The sequence below is a fragment of the Zonotrichia leucophrys genome, chromosome 25 (genome assembly GCF_028769735.1).
Source record: "Zonotrichia leucophrys gambelii isolate GWCS_2022_RI chromosome 25, RI_Zleu_2.0, whole genome shotgun sequence".
NCBI lineage: Eukaryota > Metazoa > Chordata > Aves > Passeriformes > Passerellidae > Zonotrichia > Zonotrichia leucophrys.
In genome coordinates, this window is record NC_088194.1 from 2021977 (window position 1) to 2042965 (window position 20989).

At 53.8% G+C, this 20989-nt stretch overlaps 1 protein-coding gene across 1 annotated transcript; it reads left to right on the plus strand.

The window, feature by feature from the left end:
* Positions 1 to 1511: 1511 nt before the first annotated feature.
* Positions 1512 to 12992, plus strand: PLEKHO1 (pleckstrin homology domain containing O1). The gene is made up of 6 exons (XM_064732581.1): positions 1512 to 1697; positions 2423 to 2569; positions 8576 to 8716; positions 9399 to 9503; positions 10209 to 10310; positions 12215 to 12992. The coding sequence occupies exons 1-6, from the start codon at positions 1668 to 1670 to the stop codon at positions 12983 to 12985; spliced, it is 1296 nt and encodes a 431-aa protein (XP_064588651.1). The 5' UTR covers positions 1512 to 1667; the 3' UTR covers positions 12986 to 12992.
* Positions 12993 to 20989: the final 7997 nt, after the last annotated feature.

A 20989-nucleotide genomic window follows, 5' to 3' on the forward strand; every position in this document is an offset into this window, starting at 1 on the left:
CTGCCTGGGGTAGCAAAGGGGGTATGGGGGTACAGGGAGAGACACAACCACACCTTGGAGAGGCTTTTGGGGATGAGAAGCTGCACTGCCCGTGTCACCTGTCCCACTGGGGAGCAGCCTCAGTGCTGCAAGTGCAGCCTCCTGTTCCTGGTACAGAAATGGGAGCTGGGTTCCCTCCTATCTCCTTCCTTCCCTGTCAATTGTTGATGTTTCCAGCTCTGAATCATTGGTCACATCCTTCACAGCGTGTGACTCACTGGCAGAACAGCCTGAGGCTTCCAAGTGCAGCAGAATTCCTGCTCCCAGGGATGTGTGCAGGTGTGCTGTTATGTGCTGTTACCTGCTGTGGCTTCAGGGCAGCTTCCCTGGCACCAGAGGGCATTGGGGAAGAGCGTGGGCCCTGCATGCAAAGGGCACAGCAGGGCTGTCCCACTGCCACCAGCTCTGTGCCATCTGCTCTTGGCCACCAGCCGGTGCTCTGCAGGCCCTGGCCACCAAAAACAGGATGGGAGGAAGGACAAGTGCAGTTGGAAGGGAAAATGTCATTAAATAAACTGGCAGGTTGTGTGTGATGTCCTGGGGAGGCACTGGGGGCCAGCGTGGTTCATCTGTCCCTCTGCCACCAGCCCTGCCTGGACCAAGCTTTGGGGTAAAAGGGAAACTGAGGCACACAGGGGGCAAATCCTGGTCCCTGTGGAGTTGGGGATTGCAGAGGTACAGGAGGAAAAGGCACCCCTGGATTTGGTGTAGAGTGATTTGTGTCAGGTAGGCAGTGAGCCCACAGCTCATGGCAGAAATGCCAATGCCAGAATGGGACACAAACACTCACAGGAGCTCTGGAAATACTCCAAGTACATCCCCAGGACTCTGGGGGCATTAATTCCAGATTGGGGTGAAACTACAACTTGAAATCAGGGGTGGGGGATGTCCAGGGATGGGATGGACGCTGGCATTGGAAAGCTGATCCCCTGATGGACGATGGATCAATCTGTTCCTTGCAGGACACGAAGGAGACAGACCAAATAAACCAAATAAGGGCATTTTTAGGAAGCTGTCTCCTCACTTTTGGAAGCCGTGCTCCAAATCCTGGCTGTCAGACCCTCCGTGCTGGAAGGAAATCTCCCATCTCCTCTCTCCAGAGAGATTTTCCCCCACTTCCAAACACCTTTAGGGGGTGAATTCCTCCCAGTACCACCCGGCCGCGTTTCCCTCTCCTATAAACTTTCCCGGTGACCCACGACACCGCCGGGAACGCGGCTATACCCCGATGGGAGCACCCCATCGGCGGCACCGCCCGCCCCTCTCCCGCTTCCCCACGGCCCCGCTGGAGTGAGAAACAAAGAAGAAAAACCCTCGTGGGCTGCGATTCGCCCCGTGCCGCGAACCCCGACGTCACGGGCGTGCGGCTATAGATGGAGCTCGGGAGCCCGGCGCAGCCCAGCGCAGCCCCCCGAGCTGCGGGATGGTGGCGGCGGGGGGGGACGCGGCGGCGGCGGCGCTGCCGATGCCTCAGAGCACCGGGCCGGGCTCCGTGTAACGGGAGAGGAGCCCTGAGCCGAGCGGGGCCAAGGCAGCGCGGATCGCGGGTGTTCCCCGGTGCCAGGAGGCCGCGGGGAGCCCCTCTGCGACCCCCGCCCCGAAATCGCCTCGGAGCGCACTGAGGAACGATGAAAAAAAATAATAATTCTGCAAAAAGGGTGAGTGGAGATTCGCGTCTTGGCCGGGGTGGGGAGGGAGGGAGGCTCCTGGATGTTTTGGGGAGGGGGGGTTGGATCTTGGCTTGGCTTTGCCTCTGCTCCCCCCGCGGAAAGCGCACGGACCCCCAGAGAGACCCGGACCCCGCTCCAGGCCTCCCGCAGCCGCCCCAGGCACCGGGGGATGTGGGCAGGCAGTTTTCATCTTGGAACACAAGGAAACGATAAAATCCGGAGGCACCATCAATCCCTCGCTCTTTGCCGTGTTGTGTGTGTGCTGCACCCACCGCTGCCTACGGAGACACCTCTGATAGAAACCCCCCATAGATTTCACCTCTTGGATTAATTGCTGATAAAAAGCTCCAAAAAAATGCCATTTTTCACCGCAATATTAAAACCCCAGCTGGTTAAAATTCCGCCCATCCCCCTCCTGTTCCCCTTTCCACGGGTAAATGCCCGCTGGATGAGGCGATAGAGACGCCGGCCTGGCTTATATAACCACGGAGAGAACCCTGCCCGCTCCTCGCAGCGTCCTCCCGGTGCTGCCACTGCACAAAAATCCCCGCGGAGCGACCCCGGGCAAGGGCTCGGGCCCGGCGTTCGGCGGAGAGAGGGGGAGACAAAAGTTGGGCAAAGAGGGAAGCGGGGTGTGGGGAGAAAAGGAGTGTAAAACCAAGAATAATCGCGGGTTTTTTCCCCCCATTTTCTCCCCTCTCGCTTTGTGTTAGGGGAACCAGGATGGAAACCAGCAACCTGCGCAGCCGGAGAAGGTCGGCTGGGTGCGGAAATTCTGCGGGAAAGGCATTTTTAGGGAAATCTGGAAAAACCGTTATGTGGTTCTGAAGGGAGATCAGCTTTACATCTCGGAGAAGGAGGTAGGATCGGTTTCAGTTTCCTTTCCCATCCCCCCCTTCCTCTCTCTTTGCATATGAAAGGCGCAGCCCCGGCCCTTCCCAGCGCCAGCCGGGCCCGGGGGGTTCCGAGGGGGCTCCTTCTCCTCCCCGGGGCTGGCGCCGGCCGGGGTCGGGCTGGGGCTCGGCTCTGACGGCGATTCCACAGCCAGCTCTGCCGGGAGACATTTTCCCGGCGTGGAGACACGAAAGGATTCACTTAGCGAGAGTTAAGCCCCTCCAACCTCTTCCCAGCAATGCCGGCTCCTTTCTGTGCCTGTCCTTGAGCCCAGCGCTGCCTTGTCCCCAGCTGCTCGCTCTCTGCTTGGAAATAACTCCGCTCTCCCGGCTGGAATCGAGCCCTTTGCAGGTCGATCTCTTGGATTTTTCACGAAATTTCAGCCCGGATCGACATCCTGGTGTGACACGTGCCCTGCCCTGGTTTCCTTGCTGGGTTTGTGGTTTAACGTGCTGTTGGCATTGGAGATAATCGGATGTGACTGCCGGGCTGAGGCAGCACCTGGCTGTCCTTGCACGCCCCCCCTGTGCTTTTTGTCTCCATAAATCCAGCAGGAAAAACTCCCCAGGCCAGAGCCTTCCTCCCTGCCATCCTCTGGGACATCCCAGAGCTGCACTGGGCAGTGTTGTGTCCACAGCAGGCAGGGGGGTTGCTCCAGCTCAGGGAATTTGGGGTAATATCCTGGTTTCTCTGGGTTTTCCCCCAAAGTGGAGGTGATTTCCTGATAGTTGGATGCCTGGCCTGGCTCTGCCTGGAGAGAGGAAGGGATAATTTGATTTAAGGCTGGTTGAGCCATGGATGTGGCACAGGCAGAGGGTCAGGGCTTGTTACAACAGAGAAATGGCTTTAAAAAGTGGATTGAATGCCCAGGTGGTGCTGAGCTGCTTGCTGGCATTGCAGAGCTTGTCCCATCAACTGCTCCAGAGCCAGAGGGAAACACAGGAACAGCAATGTCCACATAGCTACAGCTCAAATCCAGGTGTGCTGGGAGCCCAGGAGAGAGATGAGGCTGGAGGGGCCACGCAGAGCCTGCTCTGAACAAGAAGTTCTTGTGTTTGTGTTTCATAGAGGGAAAACCTCACCGGTTTTGAGGTTGAGGCAGCCCCGTGTGTGTGAGGGACCATAAATAACCTGCAGCAGCTTCTGCTGAGGCTTTATAAGGAAGAATGTGTGGCCAGCAGAGATGACATCTGCTGCTGGAGCATGCTGAGGTCCCTCTGTGCTGGCCATGGAGGTGACAATGTGCTGCTGGTGTGCCCTGAGGTGACTCTGTGCTGGCCATGGAGGTGACACCGTGCTGCTGGTGTGCGCTGAGGTCACTCTGTGCTGCCCATGGAGGTGACACCGTGCTGCTGCTGTGCGCTGAGGTCACTCTGTGCTGGCCATGGAGGTGACACCGTGCTGCTGGTGTGTGCTGAGGTGACTCTGTGCTGCCCATGGAGGTGACACCGTGCTGCTGGTGTGCACTGAGGTCACTCTGTGCCCGTGGCATCCTGGGGGTCTCATTGTGGGGAGTTCCTGGGGTGTCTCAGAAGGTGCTGCAGGGTTTGATGCCAACTTAGCAAAGCCAGGAGCTCTCCTGGGCCCCAGGGAAGGTCAATATGTGGCTCCAGGCTCCGCTTCCACAGCACCTGATGTTTCCTGGCAGCTCAGATCATGCTCAGCAGCTGCTCCAGAGGTGGTTCTGCAGGTGAAGCCACATTGCCAGCCCTCCCCACCATCTCAGAGCAGAAAGGGTTAAATCCCGAGGCTCCTGGAAGCTCCCTGGCTCTGTTAAATGAATCCAAACCAGACATTTATTTACTTTTGCCTGAATTTCTCCATCTGGGAAGCAGGGCAGTGAATCCCATCTCCCCAGAGCACACAGGGACAGGGAATTGTGTGTTCCACGCCAGGATCCCTTGGGAAGCAGATCCCCCTTGCCTTGGGGCAGTGTTGATGAACTGCTCAGAGCTGAGGTCTGGAATGGGGAGATTTCCAAAGTTCAGATTAACAAAATCCCATCAATATCCACGCTGATTCCTCCTGGAATCTGGTGCTTTCCCAGTTCTCTGTCTAGGACAGACCTGGGCTTGCAGGTCAGAGCCCAGCCCTGATTATTCCATTTTGTCAGGAGAATTTGGGAATGCCTGACAGGAGCCTCAGCTTTTCCCTGGCAGAGCCGAGTCTCTAAGGAGAGGAAATGTAGTTTTTCAGCCCAGCTGATGGCAAATGCTCACAGGGTGTTTGAGTGCTGCCCTTTGAAAGCTGCGGGACTTGTCTGGCACCTCCCGAAGTGGGAGCTTGAGGCTCTGGCCGTGCTCGCTCCGCTCCCCCACGGCTGCTGAACTCGTGAACTCACACCAAAATCCTTGGGTTATTCAGCGTTTGGTCATCAGCCAAAGCCAGCTCTGTAGAGATGAGCTGAGCTCTGCTGAGCACACACCACCACCTTCTTAACTCACTCTCGCATTCTTCCCCCTCGCTGCCTCCCCCCCGGCACATTTCTGGGAATTGTTCCCTGTTCCTGGCCCGGCTCTGGCGCTGTCTGTGCCGGGGAGCAGCGGCCGAGCTGCCCCAGCCGGGCCCGGCGCTTCCTCGCAGGAAGCCGAGAGGGGCTGAGGAAACGCTTCTCTGCGCTTTTCGTTTGTTTGCCACCAAAGGCATCGCTCAATTAGCACGAGAGCACTCGAGGAGGTGCCGCTGGGGCTGGGGCTGTGTTTGCACTCTCGGTTCTCTAATGCTCCATGGGGTGTTGGCCCTCGCTGAGTGCTGCTGAACACGGCACAGCGGGATTTGGGGAATAAATTCCTCCCTGGCACAGGCTGCCCCATCCCTGGAAGTGTCCAGGGCCAGGCTGGATGGGGCTTGGAGCAATCTGGAAGGTGTCCCTGTCCCTCCAAAGCCATAACTCAGTGATTCTGGGGGGGCTGTGTCCCTGGTAGCCTTGGTGGTGACACTTTGGAGAAGCTGTCACCATCCCCTGATCAGCTAAGGGCAGTGACCTGGCTGTGACAAGGGCTGGACAGTCCCAGTGTGCATCCCTGTACCAGCCAGGTCTGCAGGAAGCTCAAATTGAGCTGCTCAGCTGGAGGAACTGAAACTTTGGTTGTACCCTCCAGAGGGAACTGTCTGTCCCAAAACTGCCCATGTTTGGGTATTTGGCTGTGCTGAGAGTCTGGAGGTTTCTCTTACATCCTGAGCCACAAGTGTCCCATGGGTGTCTTGTGATTTTCTGTACCTTCCTCATTTTTGTGCGTCCCATTGCAGCTCAAACTGCTCAAATCATCACCAAAAATCCCAGACTGGTGTGAGTGAGCACCTGTGCATGGTTTGGCCCCACAACACAGCCCTGAGCGGGGTCCAGGAGGTTTGGAGTCACTGCAGGTCACAGCTTGATGAGGAAATCCAAACTCTAATCAGTGAGAGACCCAAGGGTGGTTAATTAACCAGGTCAGAGACCCTCCTGCACTGCCACGAGCCTGGAGCAGCCCTTTGGGAGCACAAACAGCTGTGACCCTCTGGATCAGGGATTTAGGTGCCATGGCTGCTGTTCTGACCCATTCCATGGCCACATCTCAGCGCCCAGGGAGTGCTGGTGCCCCTGGGGCCAGCCCGGGCCGGCAGCAGCTGCGGGGGAAGGAGGGGAAGGAGGGGAAGGAGGGGAAGGAATGCAGCTCCCTCCCTGCACCCCAGCAGAGTCAGCACTGTCAGCCTTGGCACAGGCAGGGGCAGCTGCCAGGGGGTGGGATCTCACGGCTGCACAGAAATGTTCCCTGCTCTGGGACTGGGGGATGCTTCTGATTCCTTTGCTCTGCCTCAGTTTCCCTTCCCTCACCTGGCCACAGGTAGGAGGCAGGTGGAACTGCAGGGCAGGGTGGTTTTGCCTGCCTCACATGGGCACAACTCAGCAAAGGCAGCTCAGACAGCCTGGCATTGATTCACCTTAATCCTTCCAGTCCTGAGCTCCCCACAGGCCACAGAGAGCAGGACCCACCTGACATCCCTCAATTCTTAAACCCTTGGAGAAGGAAAGACCTGCTGGAAACCTCCCAGCAGAGAATGGTTTTGCCAAAATCAACCACCAACTTCTTGCCTCATCCCTTCCTACTGAGAGCTGATAGCAGAGGCTGCTTCCTCCTGGGCACTGCTCACCCAGCCAAATCCTCTTTGGAGAAGCCTGGGAGGTTTGATTTGGATGGTCCCTATGTGACACCCTGCAGGTTTGTCACCCCCTGTGACTGACAGTGACTGGGATTTCAGCTCTGTGGGCCTCAGGGGCTGCTTGTGTCCTGTTCTCACAGAGAATGGGCTGCATGGCTGTCCTCAGCCTCTCCTACCTCCGAGGCTGCTCTGAGCTGCCTCTCATGGAACCACCTCCCTCCTTTTGGCCTCAGGAGCCTCCCACAAAGGACAAAAGAGCTGGCAAGTGCCTCTGGAGTTGCCTTTCACCTTCCTTGTCCAGTTTCTCTCTCTGCACACTGGATGCTCTGTTACATGAGTGAGACACCCACTGTCCTTCCTGTGCCCCTGGGATTTCTGTGCCACCATCAGCTGCTGATCCTTTCCCCCAGGAATCCCACTTTGGATGTTGTTTATTCCCAGTTTTAAGCTTTCTAAGGGGTCACCCCCAGGAGCAGGATGCCCTCAGCGTGTCCCAGTGCAGTGTCACAGCCCTGGTGTCATTCAGAGCTGTTTAAAGGACGAGCTGCACCTGCAGGGTGTTTGTCTGAAGCAAAGGCACCTGCTCTGTCCTGCAGCCTCCTGGGGATGCTCCTGCAGGCAGGAGGTTCAGTTCCAGCTGGGTGAGCTCCGAGGAGGAAGGGGAGGGCTGGGGAAGCCCCAGTGACCCACATGAGCAAACATCTGGAGTTAAAGCTCTGCTCCCAGCCACAGAGCACAGCTGGGGGCTGGGATGGAGGGGGATCAGCTTTTCCTGCTGCAAATGAGTCGGGCAGAATTCAGCTGAGATTCTTGGAAAGAGGTGGATTGGAGGATGGGAGTGGGAAGAGATCAAAGCAGATTAGCAGCATGGGGAGGATGTGCAGCCAGACAGTCTCTGTTATCACACCCAGACACAGGGGATGTGTCACAAGCAGGAACAGCTCCGGGCTGGCAGTGCCGGTGATTGTCCTGTGGATCCTGGAGGGGAGCTGTTCTCATCAGGCAGGGCCAGATGGTCAGTTCATCCGTGCCCCTGGTTAGGAAGCTGCTTTAGTCACCCTCTTTGATTAAATTCTATGGAAGAATCATAGGGAGTTCCCTCAGTGCTTCCCAAAACTGGGGAGGAAATGTGTGAGGTGGGGTGGAGTCCCTTCAGGAAATCCAAGGGCTCAGAGCTCAGCACCACCTGCCCTCCCAGCACCCCAGTTCCACACCCTGCACTGCTCAGGCAGCCTGGGGGGACTGGCTGCAGTGGGATGAAGCAGATGGATGTGGAATTGAGCCTGTCATGGACATGCAAACCCCAATTCCTCGTGTTTACCATGGAAGAGCAGAGCTTCCCTGCTGCAGGAGTGGGATTGAGGGAGAGCAATGAAGCTTTGCCACATCCCCTTTGCTCCAGGTGTCCCTGAGGGATGGCACTGTCAGGGCACAGCAGCCAGACCCCTGAGTGCCCCCAGATCCCTGAGCTGCAGCCCCAGTGATCCTGTGCAAGCTCCATCTTCATCTGGGTCTCTGTGGCCCTGATCCATCCCTGTCACACTCTGGCTGTGCAGTGTTGGGGAACAGACCTGGAAAATGGGAGATCTCGTAAAGTGCTCACTCAAAAGGATTCTTTAAAGGACACTGAGCCTGGCAGCCCCTGCCCTCTGGGGGTAGAAGAGGCAGGAATTAACCTGGCAAAGTGGGATTTTCTTGCTGTCCTTCTAAATATGGCCCCTCATTCCAGAAGAGACAAATCAAAACCCTCATGTTGAAATCCTGCTGCCTGGAGCAGCAGAGTCTCTGTCTGACATCTGCAAAGCTCTGATTTTCTTGCTGTTTTGCAGGTAAAAGATGAAAAAAACATACAGGAAACGTTTGATCTGAGTGACTATGAGAAATGTGAAGAGCTCAGGAAGTCCAAAAGTAGAAGCAAAAAGAACCACAGTAAATTCACCCTTGCCCACTCCAGGCAGCCTGGAAACACGGTACGTGGGGCTGGCCCGGGTGATGCCAGCCCAAGGGGTGGCTCCAGGGCTGTGGATGGTCCTGGGGATGCAGGGAAGGGGGGATGTGGGTGGTTCTGGGGTTTGCTGTGTGGGAAAATCAGGGCTGGAGGCTCAGCTCTGCTTTGTCTGCTCTGTGGAGGCCTCACAGTGACCAGGGCTTGTCTCTGTGTGAGCTCCAGCACTGACCAGGGATTGTCTCTGTGTGAGCTCCAGCACTGACCAGGGATTGTCTCTGTGTGAGCTCCAGCACTGACCAGGGCTTGTCTCTGTGTGAGCTCCAGCACTGACCAGGACTTGTCTCTCTCTGTGTGAGCTCCAGCACTGACCAGGATTGTCCTTTGAGCTCACACTGACCAGGGATTGTCTCTGTGTGAGCTCCAGCACTGACCAGGGATTGTCTCTGTGTGAGCTCCAGCACTGACCAGGACTTGTCTCTCTCTGTGTGAGCTCCAGCACTGACCAGGGCTTGTCTCTCTCTGTGTGAGCTCCAGCACTGACCAGGGCTTGTCTCTGTGTGAGCTCCAGCACTGACCAGGGATTGTCTCTGTGTGAGCTCCAGCACTGACCAGGGATTGTCTCTCTCTGTGTGAGCTCCAGCATGACCAGGGATTGTCTCTCTCTGTGTGAGCTCCAGCACTGACCTGACCTCCCTCTTTTCTAGGCACCAAATCTGATCTTCCTGGCTGTGAGTCCAGAAGAGAAAGAGTCCTGGATTAACGCCCTCAACTCTGCAATCACACGTGCTAAAAACCGGATCTTGGACGAGGTGAGTGGCACTGACCCTGGCTCAGCCTGGGTGAGGGTTTGAGACTGTTTGGGGATACAACATCCACACAAAGCATCTCCAGCAGAGCTCATCCCCCTTCTCAAGGGGAGTGTGAAAGTCCCAGTTACACAAAGCAGCTTCAGCCAGGAAAAAGAACAGGGCAGCTCCTCCTGGGGACTCAGGGTGCACTCAGAGCACCAGGTGGGCTGGCAGGGGCAGGTCAGGGTGAGCATCCCCACACAGTTCCCTTCAGTGGGGAGGAGAACCTGCCTGGAACAAGCTGTGCCCTCGCTCCAGGGCTGACTCTCACATTAATGTTTCATGGCAACCCTTCCTCAGCTCAGCCCTGTCTCACATCTCCCATTCACACTCAGCACCACGGCATTGCCAGGAGGCTCTCTGCTCTCCTGGATGGCAGCACAGAGCCTGAAGTGCAGGAAAACCAAGGTCAGACTATGGGAGAGGTTTTAGAGCAGGAGGCAGCACAGCAAACACCACGAGAGATGTCACAGGAATCTTTGCAGACAGGTTCAGTTGTCAGGAATGACTCGAGCAGATGTAATCCCATCACGGCACAGAGGGAGAAACACTGGGTCACTTCCAGGGCTGGACTGCACACCCCATTCCCTGCCAGCCTCCTCTCTCACAGCTCCAGGAGCTGGGAATGGCTCCTGTTCCCTGCTCACAGCCCGTGTCACCCTGCAGGTCACCGTGGAAGAGGACAGCTTCCTTGCCCACCCGACACGTGACAGAGCCAAGATCCAGCACTCCCGGCGCCCTCCCACGCGGGGTCACCTCATGGCTGTGGTAGGTGCACCCAACCCCAGACACCTGCTTGGGTCAAAATCCTCTGGAATTGTTCCATTTCTAAGTGGGATTGTTGGTAGGTACAACCAATCCCAGACACCTGCTTGGGTGAAATTCCCCTGGAATTGTTCCATTTCTAAGTGGGGTTGTTGGAGCTCCATCCTGAACTGAGAGTTGCCATGAGGACAGCTCAGGGTCATCAAGTTGGGTGAAATTCCTCTGGAATTGTTCTGTTTCTAAGTGGGATTGTTGGAGCTCCATCCTGAACTGAGAGTTACCATGAGGACAGTTTGGGTGAAATTCCCCTGGAATTGTTCCATTTCTAAGTGGGATTGTTGGTAGGTACAACCAACCCCAGACACCTGCTTGGGTCAAATTCCTCTGGAATTGTTCCATTTCTAAGTGGGGTTGTTGGTAGGTACACCCAACCCCAGACACCTGCTTGGGTCAAATTCCCCTGGAATTGTTCCATTTCTAAGTGGGGTTGTTGGTAGGTACAACCAATCCCAGACACCTGCTTGGGTCAAAATCCTCTGGAATTGTTCCATTTCTAAGTGGGATTGTTGGTAGGTACAACCAATCCCAGACACCTGCTTGGGTCAAATTCCTCTGGAATTGTTCCATTTGTAAGTGGGGTTGTTGGTAGGTACAACCAATCCCAGACACCTGCTTGGGTGAAATTCCCCTGGAATTGTTCCATTTGTAAGTGGAATTGTTGGAGCTCCATCCTGAACTGAGAGTTGCCATGAGGACAGTTTGGGTGAAATTCCCCTGGAATTGTTCCATTTCTAAGTGGGGTTGTTGGAGCTCCATCCTGAACTGAGAGTTGCCATGAGGACAGCTCAGGGTCACCAGGTTGGGTGAAATTGGTGAAATTTCCCTGGAATTGTTCCATTTTTAAGTGGGGTTGTTGGTAGGTACAACCAATCCCAGACACCTGCTTGGGTCAAATTCCTCTGGAATTGTTCCATTTCTAAGTGGGGTTGTTGGTAGGTACACCCAACCCCAGACACCTGCTTGGGTGAAATTCTTCTGGAATTGTTCCATTTGTAAGTGGGATTGTTGGTAGGTACAACCAGAACTGAGAGTTGCCATGAGGACAGCTCAGGGTCACCAGGATGGGTGAAATTGGTGAAATTTCCCTGGAATTGTTCCATTTGTAAGTGGAGTTGTTGGTAGGTACAACCAATCCCAGACACCTGCTTGGGTGAAATTCCCCTGGAATTGTTCCATTTCTAAGTGGGGTTGTTGGTAGGTACAACCAATCCCAGACACCTGCTTGGGTCAAATTCCTCTGGAAACATCCCATTTGTAAGTGGGATTGTTGGAGCTCCATCCTGAACTGAGAGTTACCATGAGGACAGCTCAGGGTCATCAAGTTGGGTGAAATTCCTCTGGAATTGTTCCATTTCTAAGTGGGATTGTTGGAGCTCCATCCTGAACTGAGAGTTGCCATGAGGACAGCTCTGGGTCACCAGGAAAGGTGAAATTGGTGAAATTTCCCTGGAATTGTTCCATTTGTAAGTGGAGTTGTTGGTAGGTACAACCAATCCAGACACCTGCTTGGGTCAAATTCCTCTGGAAACGTTCCATTTGTAAGTGGAGTTGTTGGAGCTCCATCCTGAACTGAGAGTTACCATGAGGACAGTTTGGGTGAAATTCCCCTGGAATTGTTCCATTTCTAAGTGGGGTTGTTGGAGCTCCATCCTGAGCTGAGAGTTGCCCTAAGGACAGCTCGGGGTCAGCTCCCATCCTCTGCTCTCATGAGCCACTGCCCTGTAAATCCACCCCTGGCTCTGTCCCTGAGTGAGGGAGCATCCCCCTCCCTCCCTGCAGTGCAGACACCCCGGGCAGCAGGGCCAGCCCTTCTGGTGCCAGCTCAGCTCTGCTTTCTGCTCCTGCAGGCATCTACCTCAACCTCTGACGGAATGCTGACCCTCGACCTGATCCAGGAGGAAGACGCCTCTCCGGAGGATCACGGCACCTGCGAGCAGAGTTTCCGGGTGGATCTGGACAAGTCCGTGGCTCACCTGACTGCGGGGCGGCGCCGCTCGGACTCGGAGAACGCCAAACCAGCGGAGAAAGGGCGGACAGGGAGCCTCCCCCGGCAGGAGGCGGCCCCGTGGGACAGAGCCGGCCAGCGCAATGACTCCTTTGACAAAGGGACCATGTACACGCCGCAGGTCCCCAAAAAGCTCTCCCACTCCGAAAAGAATAAATGTGCCTCCATGGAAGAAATCCTGTCCCGACGGGACTCTTCCACACACCGGGCGGTGCTGAGGAAGGGGCTGGAGGCTCAGTTTGCCTCGGCAGAGCCGGAGCAGCTGACCCGGATACAGGAACTGGTTGCACTGAAACTGGAAAAAACTCAGGAACTGCTGACAGAGGTGAAGGGCTACGGGGAAGGCAAGAAAAAGACCAAGGACTCCAACACCAGCACCACCATCACCACCACCTCTTCTTCCTCATCATCTTCTTCCAAGTCGGACTCTGAAAGGATCCTGCAGGAATCTGAGAGGCTGCTGGGGGAGGCTTCCTCCACCTGGAGCCAAGCCAAGAGGGTGCTGCAGGAGATCAGAGAGCTGAGGGACCTGTACAAACAGTTCGAGCTGCAGCAGTCAGACTCGAAGCCCAAACAGAGCTCACAGTCGCAGTTTAGGAAGAGCATGATGTGAAGGCAAGCCTTGGGATGGGAGGGAGGGACTGGGAAGGGCGGCCATCTGGTCTTTTTTTTAATATTATTATTATTTACAGTGTTCAAAAGAGTGAAAAGGTGCCTGTTCTCACCCAAATTTGCTTCTCAAAGCTTGGACCCTTCCTTTCCTCCATCGCATCCCCTGATGAATCAACCCAGTGTTCCAATAAATCACTTGCAGTTTATACCTCCTTTGTAAGAGCTCCCTTTGCACTGCAGCTCCTGTCGTGCTCCAAGTTCTGGTCCTGGAACTGCCTTGGAGCATCCCGTGGGGTGGAGCTGGATCAGCCCTGGCATTGCTGCTCTCGTGTCTGGGCTGTGCCCCAAACTCTCTTTCAGCAGGACATTTGCCCTGTTCCCTCTCAGAAATAAATGACATTAAAAGGTTAAAAAAGGTGTTCATCCCCACCACAGCTGGAAGTCCCCATTACCCAGGAACTCTCCTGAAGATGTGGGAAGTTCTGGTCATTGAGGCATTTGCTGGGTGCAGCTCTCACAGCTCTGTCCTGGCACAATCTCCTGGAAATCCTGGGGCTGGCAGCTGTAATTTTGGGGTGCACAGAGCCCTCCAGAAGGGCAGCAGTGACACAATCCATACCCACCCTGATCCTGAATGCTTCACAGACCCCCTGGCCCCGAGCAGTGGGAGGCAGCAGTGATGTGTCTTCCCTTCTGTGAGGATCAAAGCCTTGGATTTGACAGCCCACACAGGCAGCTGGGAGGGGTTTGGGCTTTTCCATTCTAATTTCTCTTTTTTTTTTTTACCTTTGCTTTGAGCTGAAAAGTCAGGGGGTGTGTGGGGGAGCCAGACACCACAAGGCAATGGCAGTTCTGGTAGGTTTGCTTTGCTCTCTCAGGTGTCACAGTCAGACAGCAGCAGGCTCTGCTTGGGCTGCCCAGGATGTGAATCAGCCCTGCTGGAAGGAAAGCTGAGCCCAGAGCAGAGCTCAGATCATCAGCTCAAGGCTGGCTCAGCTTTCCCACCCACCAGCAGGACATGGCTGGGCCTCACAAGTTCACTCCTGGTAACATCCAACTGTTTTTTAAAAGGAAACCTCATTCTTTTACCTACATGGCAAATAGTCCACAAAAATATTAAACCCACAGAGATATTCCTGGTTGTGGTTAGTGTTTTCTCTTTCCTGGCTGTAATGACAAGATTTTTCTAAATTAAATGAAAAATAAAACCAAACCCCAAACTTTTCTCAGTGAGTTTGGGTTAACCAGACTCCAGTGATACTCCCAGGGATAACTTTCCACGTTGATGAACTCCATTGCTTCACAAAGTTTTTTTGCAGAATCACTGAACCTCCCTTGTGTCCTGCATCCCAGGTGGTGCCAGTCCCACCCCAGCAACTCTCCTTGGATTTTGGAATGCTCGTTGCCATGCAGAGCCAGCACACACTGTGGGAAGGGCTGAAAGGAGCAGCTGCACACCTGAGCAGCCCTGCCCTGCTCCCTCCAGGCAATTTTGGGGATTTTGCCTCTCTGTTCACCCCTCAGTTTCCCCCCCTCTGTTTCCCTGCTGCCTCCTGCCCTCCCCAAGCCCCGGGGAGCTGCAAAGCCGAGGGCAGCACAGAGGTGGCTTTGTGCATCGCCCCCTGGCCGGTGCCTCTATCCATGCGGGAATAACGCTGCACAAAGGGGCCGTGCTGGCCCAGCAGGGCAGCAGCCGGCTGCCGTGCCCAGAAATTGTCCACTGCGGCAATTACGGAGGGTCTGGAGACAAAACATTGCATCGTTACAGGAATACAGAGTGCCCTGGCCGGGCAGAGCACAGCAGACAAGTCTGAAGGCTGATAATGGCCAGGAATTCTGGGTTCTGCCCAACTGTGCCTTGAAAACACGAACGGGGGAAAAAAAAAGGGGGCTGGGAAGGGGATTTCCCGTTCCACTCCAGGGAGACGGGATTGGGACTGGATTCTTAAGATGTAGGCAAAGCGTCTCCTGTAAAAATAGCTGCAATTTGCTCGACACATGCTGAGGAGTGGGCAAGCGTGTGCTGCGCTCGTCAGCTGGCACTGGGCTCCTGCACTCCCTGCCTGCTCCAGCACAGCCAATCCCCGGAGCGCTCCCGCTCGCAGCCAAATAAGGACCGCGGGCCGAGGATCCCCGGCTGCACGGGCGCTCGGGAGCCCACCCAGCCTCCCAGCCAAAGCGCCTTTTTTGGATTATTTTCTCCCTCTATGCTTCACAAGCTTTAAGCAAACCCCCTCCTCCCTCCCTCCTCCCTCCCTCCATCCTCTGCCTTTCTAAGGGAATTAACAGAGAGACACCTTAGGGTGGAATTCTTGGGAAGGAATTCCTGCCAGGGAGGGTGGGGAGGCCCTGGAGCAGCGTGCACGGAGAAGCTGGGGTGGCTCTGTCCCTGGGAATGTCCTGGGACAGGGCTTGGAACAGTTCTGACTGTCCAAGGACAGAGTTTGGAGCAGTTCTGAGTGTGCAAGGTTGGGTTGGACAGGGTTAGGAGCAGTTCTGAGTGTTCAAGTTTGGGCTGGACAGGGCTTGGAGCAGTTCTGAGTGTCCAAGGTTGGGTTGGACAGGGCTTGGAGCAGTTCTGAGTGTCCAAGGTTGGGTTGGACAGGGCTTGGAGCAGTTCTGAGTGTCCAAGGGCAGAAAGGACAGGGTTAGGAGCAGTTCTGAGTGTCCAAGGACAGGGCTTGGAGCAGTTCTGAGTGTGCAAGGACAGGGTTTGGAGCAGTTCTGAGTGTCCAAGGACAGGCTGGACAGGGTTTGGAGCAGTTCTGAGTGTCCAAGGACAGGGCTTGGAGCAGTTCTGAGTGTCCAAGGGCAGAAAGGACAGAGTTTGGAGCAGTTCTGAGTGTCCAAGGACAGAGTTTGGAGCAGTTCTGAGTGTGCAAGGACAGGGCTTGGAGCAGTTCTGAGTGTCCAAGGACAGGGTTTGGAGCAGTTCTGAGTGTCCAAGGGCAGGTTGGACAGAGTTTGGAGCAGTTCTGAGTGTCCAAGGACAGGGTTAGGAGCAGTTCTGAGTGTCCAAGGACAGGGTTTGGAGCAGTTCTGAGTGTCCAAGGACAGGGTTAGGAGCAGTTCTGAGTGTGCAAGGACAGGGCTTGGAGCAGTTCTGAGTGTCCAAGGGCAGGCTGGACAGGGTTAGGAGCAGCCTGGGATAGTAAATATGTCTCTACCCATGGCAGGAATGGACCTGGATGAGAGGTAAGGTCCCTCCCAAGCCCCAAACATTGTGTAATTAAATGATTCTATGAAACACTGGCACCCAACACCCTGGGAAGTGAGGGCTGAAAACCCAACACACCCCACAAGGCCAGAGCTGAGCCCACCCCAGAGCTGCTGCTCTTGGAGCACATTTTGGGGTGCAGCCCCACAGATCAGCCCCTGAGTTTCACCCAGGGCAGCTCTGGGGACAAAAGGAGCAGCTGCAGTGTCTCTGCAGTGCTGAGAGGCCTCTGGGAAGCAGAAGGAACTGATTAAGAGGCTTTGGGTGGCTTTAAATAGAATTTACACTTGGAGGAAACTTTCACACTGCTGATGGCTGGCAAAACCCGGGTGTAGAGCAGAAATGGGTTCATGTTGTTCCAGTAGCACTGGGCTGTTCTGCAGGCTGGAATCACACCTGACAGAGCAGTTCACAGCAATAAAATTGGGGTAGATAAAGTCCAGTTTTCCCAGCAATTTCCAACCTTGGAAAAAGCCCCTAACTCCCAAGTGGAGCAGGAGCACTGAACTCATGGCAGAGGGCTCTCAGGCTGAGGAGGAAGTGGATAAATACAATTTATCCTGCTGTGCAGAAGGATTTCTTGGAGTTACTGATAGAGAAAACTGCAGAAATGGTTATATCCTACTGCAGAAAGTAGGATTTGTGTCCAGAGGTGGAAGGTGGGAAACTACAGAACCTCCAATATCCCAACTGAATAATATGTTCAGCATACCCTTATAATATAAATATAAATATAAATTTTAAATAAATATAATAATAATAATTAAATAGAATAAATTCCACGGGATCCCAAGGCACTCTGAGCTGTTATCAGAGCTGGGGACATTCTTTCCTAGACATCTGTGTCAGCAGCTGCAGGTGAACACCTGGAGCTCCAGAAATGCCACTCACTCACACCCTGACCCTGCCCTCACCAGCTTTCACCCCCATGGGATAATCAGTTTGGAATTTTGAAATCAAATGGGAAATGTGCTGCTCCCTACCTTGGAGTGCTGCAGGGTTAAATCTTCTTCCAAGTCCCTAGAGAGGAAGAGACATAAAATAGTTTGACCCACATTTACAAGAATAATTATTGACTTAACAAGTTCCAACTGGGTTGGAAATTAAAGCTCAGCAAGAACAGACCCACTTCCCTAAAAAAGGAAAGAAAAGGGGAAAATTCAGTGGTTTTGTATGGTGTGCAGAATGTATCCCTGGAATATGCACATGTGGAGATTTGTGCATCTTCCCTCTCTTTAGGAAGGAATTCTTTGGTGAGATACAAGTACAGTGCCTTGGGTTTTTTTCCCTAAATCAAATTTAGGATAAAAATCATCATTTTTACCCTCATCAGGCTCAGAGATCCCCAGACTCTCTCCCTGACTGGCCAGAGGGGCTGGTTTGACACAACACCTGTAAAGTGACACCACAGAAAAGGTGAATTCCCTCCTGTTGGAACTGTCTCCTGAGCCTGGCCCAGGAATATCAAATCTCTGCTTTCACACTCTGCTGATTTGTTTGACTCTATAAAATGTCCTGAGGGACTGAAAACTACAGTGATTCTTCCACTGCCTTAATTTGTAATGTGTTTAAAAATTTATTGCTGTGTTTTGATACAAATCAACCCAGCTCAGAGGCAAGAGAGGATTTTAAAAATCTTTTTAACATTTGGGAATGCTCGAGAGAGGCCAGACCAGGCAGAGTTCAAAGGGCAGAGCTCAGCCCCCTCCTGACACCAGTGGTTTGGGGGTTCTGTGCTGAAATGGAGATTTCTCCTACAAATGGAGATTTCTCCTACAAATGGTGATTTCTCCTTCCAAAGCCCTGCCCTGGGGCTGAGGGCTGGAATAAAGAGCCCATACATGTAGGACAGAAGGACAGAGGGAAGCATTCAGAGCTGGAGGAATCTGTGCCTGGACAGCAGGCAAAGGTCTGGCACAGACTGCAGTGAGCCACTGGAGATGTGGACATCATTATTTAAAGGACTCTCAACAAATGGGCTGAGTCATGAATGGCTTCAAAGTGAAAGAGAGGAGGTTTAGAAGTTGGGATTTTGGGAGGAATTGTTCCCTGAGAGGGTGGGGAGGGTGCCCAGAGCAGCTGTGGATCCCTGGAAGTGCCCAAGGCCAGGTTGGATGGGGTTTGTGGGAGGTGGGAGGATGGAAGAGGATGAAGAAGAGCTGAGAACAATCTGTGTGCCCCCAGCCTGCCCTGGCACTGCCCAGGCTCTCCTGCCAGCTGCCCCCAGGCCCAGCTCCACTTTGCAGGGCCTCTGTGGTTTGTGCTGCACCATCAGACACTCCTGGCTGTCTCCAGAGCAGCCTCCCTCTCTGTGCAGCCCAGTGTTTCTCCTCCCAGCCCACTTGCTGCTATAAATAATGTGAGCACTGTCTACCTTTCTGCAGAGCTAGCTGGGAGTCATCCTTCCCAGAAATGGTGAGGTGGCATTCAGAGCACTGACAGCTCCTGGAAAAGCCTGCTCACAATCCCTGCTCAGAATCCCTGCTCAGAATCCCTGCTCAGAATCCCTGCTCAGAATCCCTGCTCACAATCCCTGCTCAGAATCCCTGCTCACAATCCCTGCTCAGAATCCCTGCTCAGAATCCCTGCTCAGAATCCCTGCTCACAATCCCTGCTCAGAATTCCTGCTCACAATCCCTGCTCAGAATTCCTGCTCACAATCCCTGCTCACAATCCCTGCTCAGAATCCCTGCTCAGAATTCCTGCTCACAATCCCTGCTCACAATCCCTGCTCACAATCCCTGCTCACAATCCCTGCTCACAATCCCTGCTCACAATCCCTGCTCACAATCCCTGCTCACAATCCCTGCTCACAATCCCTGCTCAGAATCCCTGCTCACAATCCCTGCTCACAATCCCTGCTCAGAATTCCTGCTCAGAATTCCTGCTCAGAATTCCTGCTCACAATCCCTGCTCAGAATTCCTGCTCAGAATCCCTGCTCAGAATTCCTGCTCACAATCCCTGCTCACAATCCCTGCTCAGAATTCCTGCTCACAATCCCTGCTCAGAATCCCTGCTCACAATCACTGCTCACAATCCCTGCTCACAATCCCTGCTCACAATCCCTGCTCACAATTCCTGCTCACAATCCCTGCTCAGAATTCCTGCTCACAATCCCTGCTCACAATCCCTGCTCACAATCCCTGCTCACAATCCCTGCTCACAATCCCTGCTCACAATCCCTGCTCACAATCCCTCCTGCCTCCCTTGTCCTTTATAGGTCACAGGGTCACTCAGGTTAGGTCTGCTGGCAGGACACAAACTGATAAAGTTCAATAAATCAGAGGTCTGGCTCATAAAAAGAACATGTGGCCTCTGTTTGTCAAATAGATCCTTTGGAAAATCAGTTTCTCTCTCCTTGCTCAAGTCAGATATTTGCTTGCTGCCATCTGCTCGCTCCTGCTTCCGGGGAAGAGTTCACCCACAGCTCATCAATGAGAGCAAATCACAGCCAAATCTGGCTGAATTTGTGTTTCTTCATGGGCACAGCTCATCCTTCCCATGACCTGGGTCTGTGCTGCTGCAGCATTCCTCAGGCAGCTCGTGACCTCAGTTATTCCTCACTTCCCAAAACACCACTGCCTGCATTTTCAGATGTTTTAAACCAACTTCCCTTTTTTCAGTGCCACTGAAACACTTTCCTGTCATTTTCTTACTGCTCAGCACTTTGGGAATGTTACATTACACAGAACAGTTATCTCAGGGGCTCAGCCCCCAGGATTTGGGCCCTCCTGAGCTGTGGAATAACAGGATCAGAGTGTAACAATGAATCCAGAGCCTGTGAGGCAGCAAGGACAGGGCTGGCTGCTCAAATGCTCTGCCAGCTCCTTGGGGCACGATTTGGGATGAATCACCCTGGTCTGTGTGCCCTCACCCCATGCCAAGGGTGAGCAAGTGCTCCAAAAAGGCAGAAGCTGCTCCTCCCTTGCAGTTCCCAGCAGGTGAGCAGCACCTTCAGCTCAGAACTCCTGCAGGAAGGGAGCTGATGCCACCTTCTCAATTAACTGATGGTGCAAGTGACAGGGAGGGAAATATTCAGTATTCCCTGGCACAAAACAGTCCCAAAGATTTTCATTTCAAGGGAAAATACAAAGCAGCAGTGCCAGTTTAGCTCCAGAGGGGAGAAGGGAGACTCCAAATGGGAACAGAGCAGGTGCTCAGTGCTGGGTAGAGCAGGGAGGGTGCCGGGGAGGAGGGAGCAGGGGAAGGAGGATTGTGAACATATTTACAGCCATCTGGCACCCTGAATTATCCAAACAATCTCGCTGAAACACTGGGAGGGAAGGAAGGAGTTGGTTTGGGCAGAGGATCCTGAGGGCTTCATGCTTTCTGGAAATGTTTTATATCACTTATAAAATTATTGATGTTACTGGAGGAGGTATAGGGAAATGAAATCAGAAGGAAATGGAAGAGCTGCACCTCCTGGCATTTTTCCTTCCAGGTTTCTAGAAATCAAATCATGTTGGGAAATCTTGGTTTTTTGGGAAACAAATCAGGAAAGTTTGTCATTACCAAACTTCCATGGCACCCAGTGCAAAGAACAGCACAAACCCACCAAGCTCAGTCAATCCAACCATGGATTTTCTGTATTTTCTGTCTTTGACTCCTTCCTGTGCTTAACAAAATTCTGTTCACTCTTCAACCTGCGTGCTCTTGATAATCCCAGTGCACCACAACCTCTGCAGGGCCTCATCTCCCAGCACCTTCTCAGAGATGCCATTTTAAGGAGTCACTCTCGGTGGGGGAAGGCAGCTCAGCGACAGCCGCGCTCTGCCTCCCCCTCGTTG

Excerpts from the sequence above, each read along its gene's own strand:
- PLEKHO1 (XM_064732581.1), top strand. The coding sequence starts at position 1,668 with ATGAAAAAAAATAATAATTCTGCAAAAAGG. Across the intron at positions 8,717-9,398 it reads CCAGGCAGCCTGGAAACACG|GCACCAAATCTGATCTTCCT; the intron begins GTACGTGGGGCT and ends CCTCTTTTCTAG. Across the intron at positions 9,504-10,208 it reads AAAACCGGATCTTGGACGAG|GTCACCGTGGAAGAGGACAG; the intron begins GTGAGTGGCACT and ends GTCACCCTGCAG.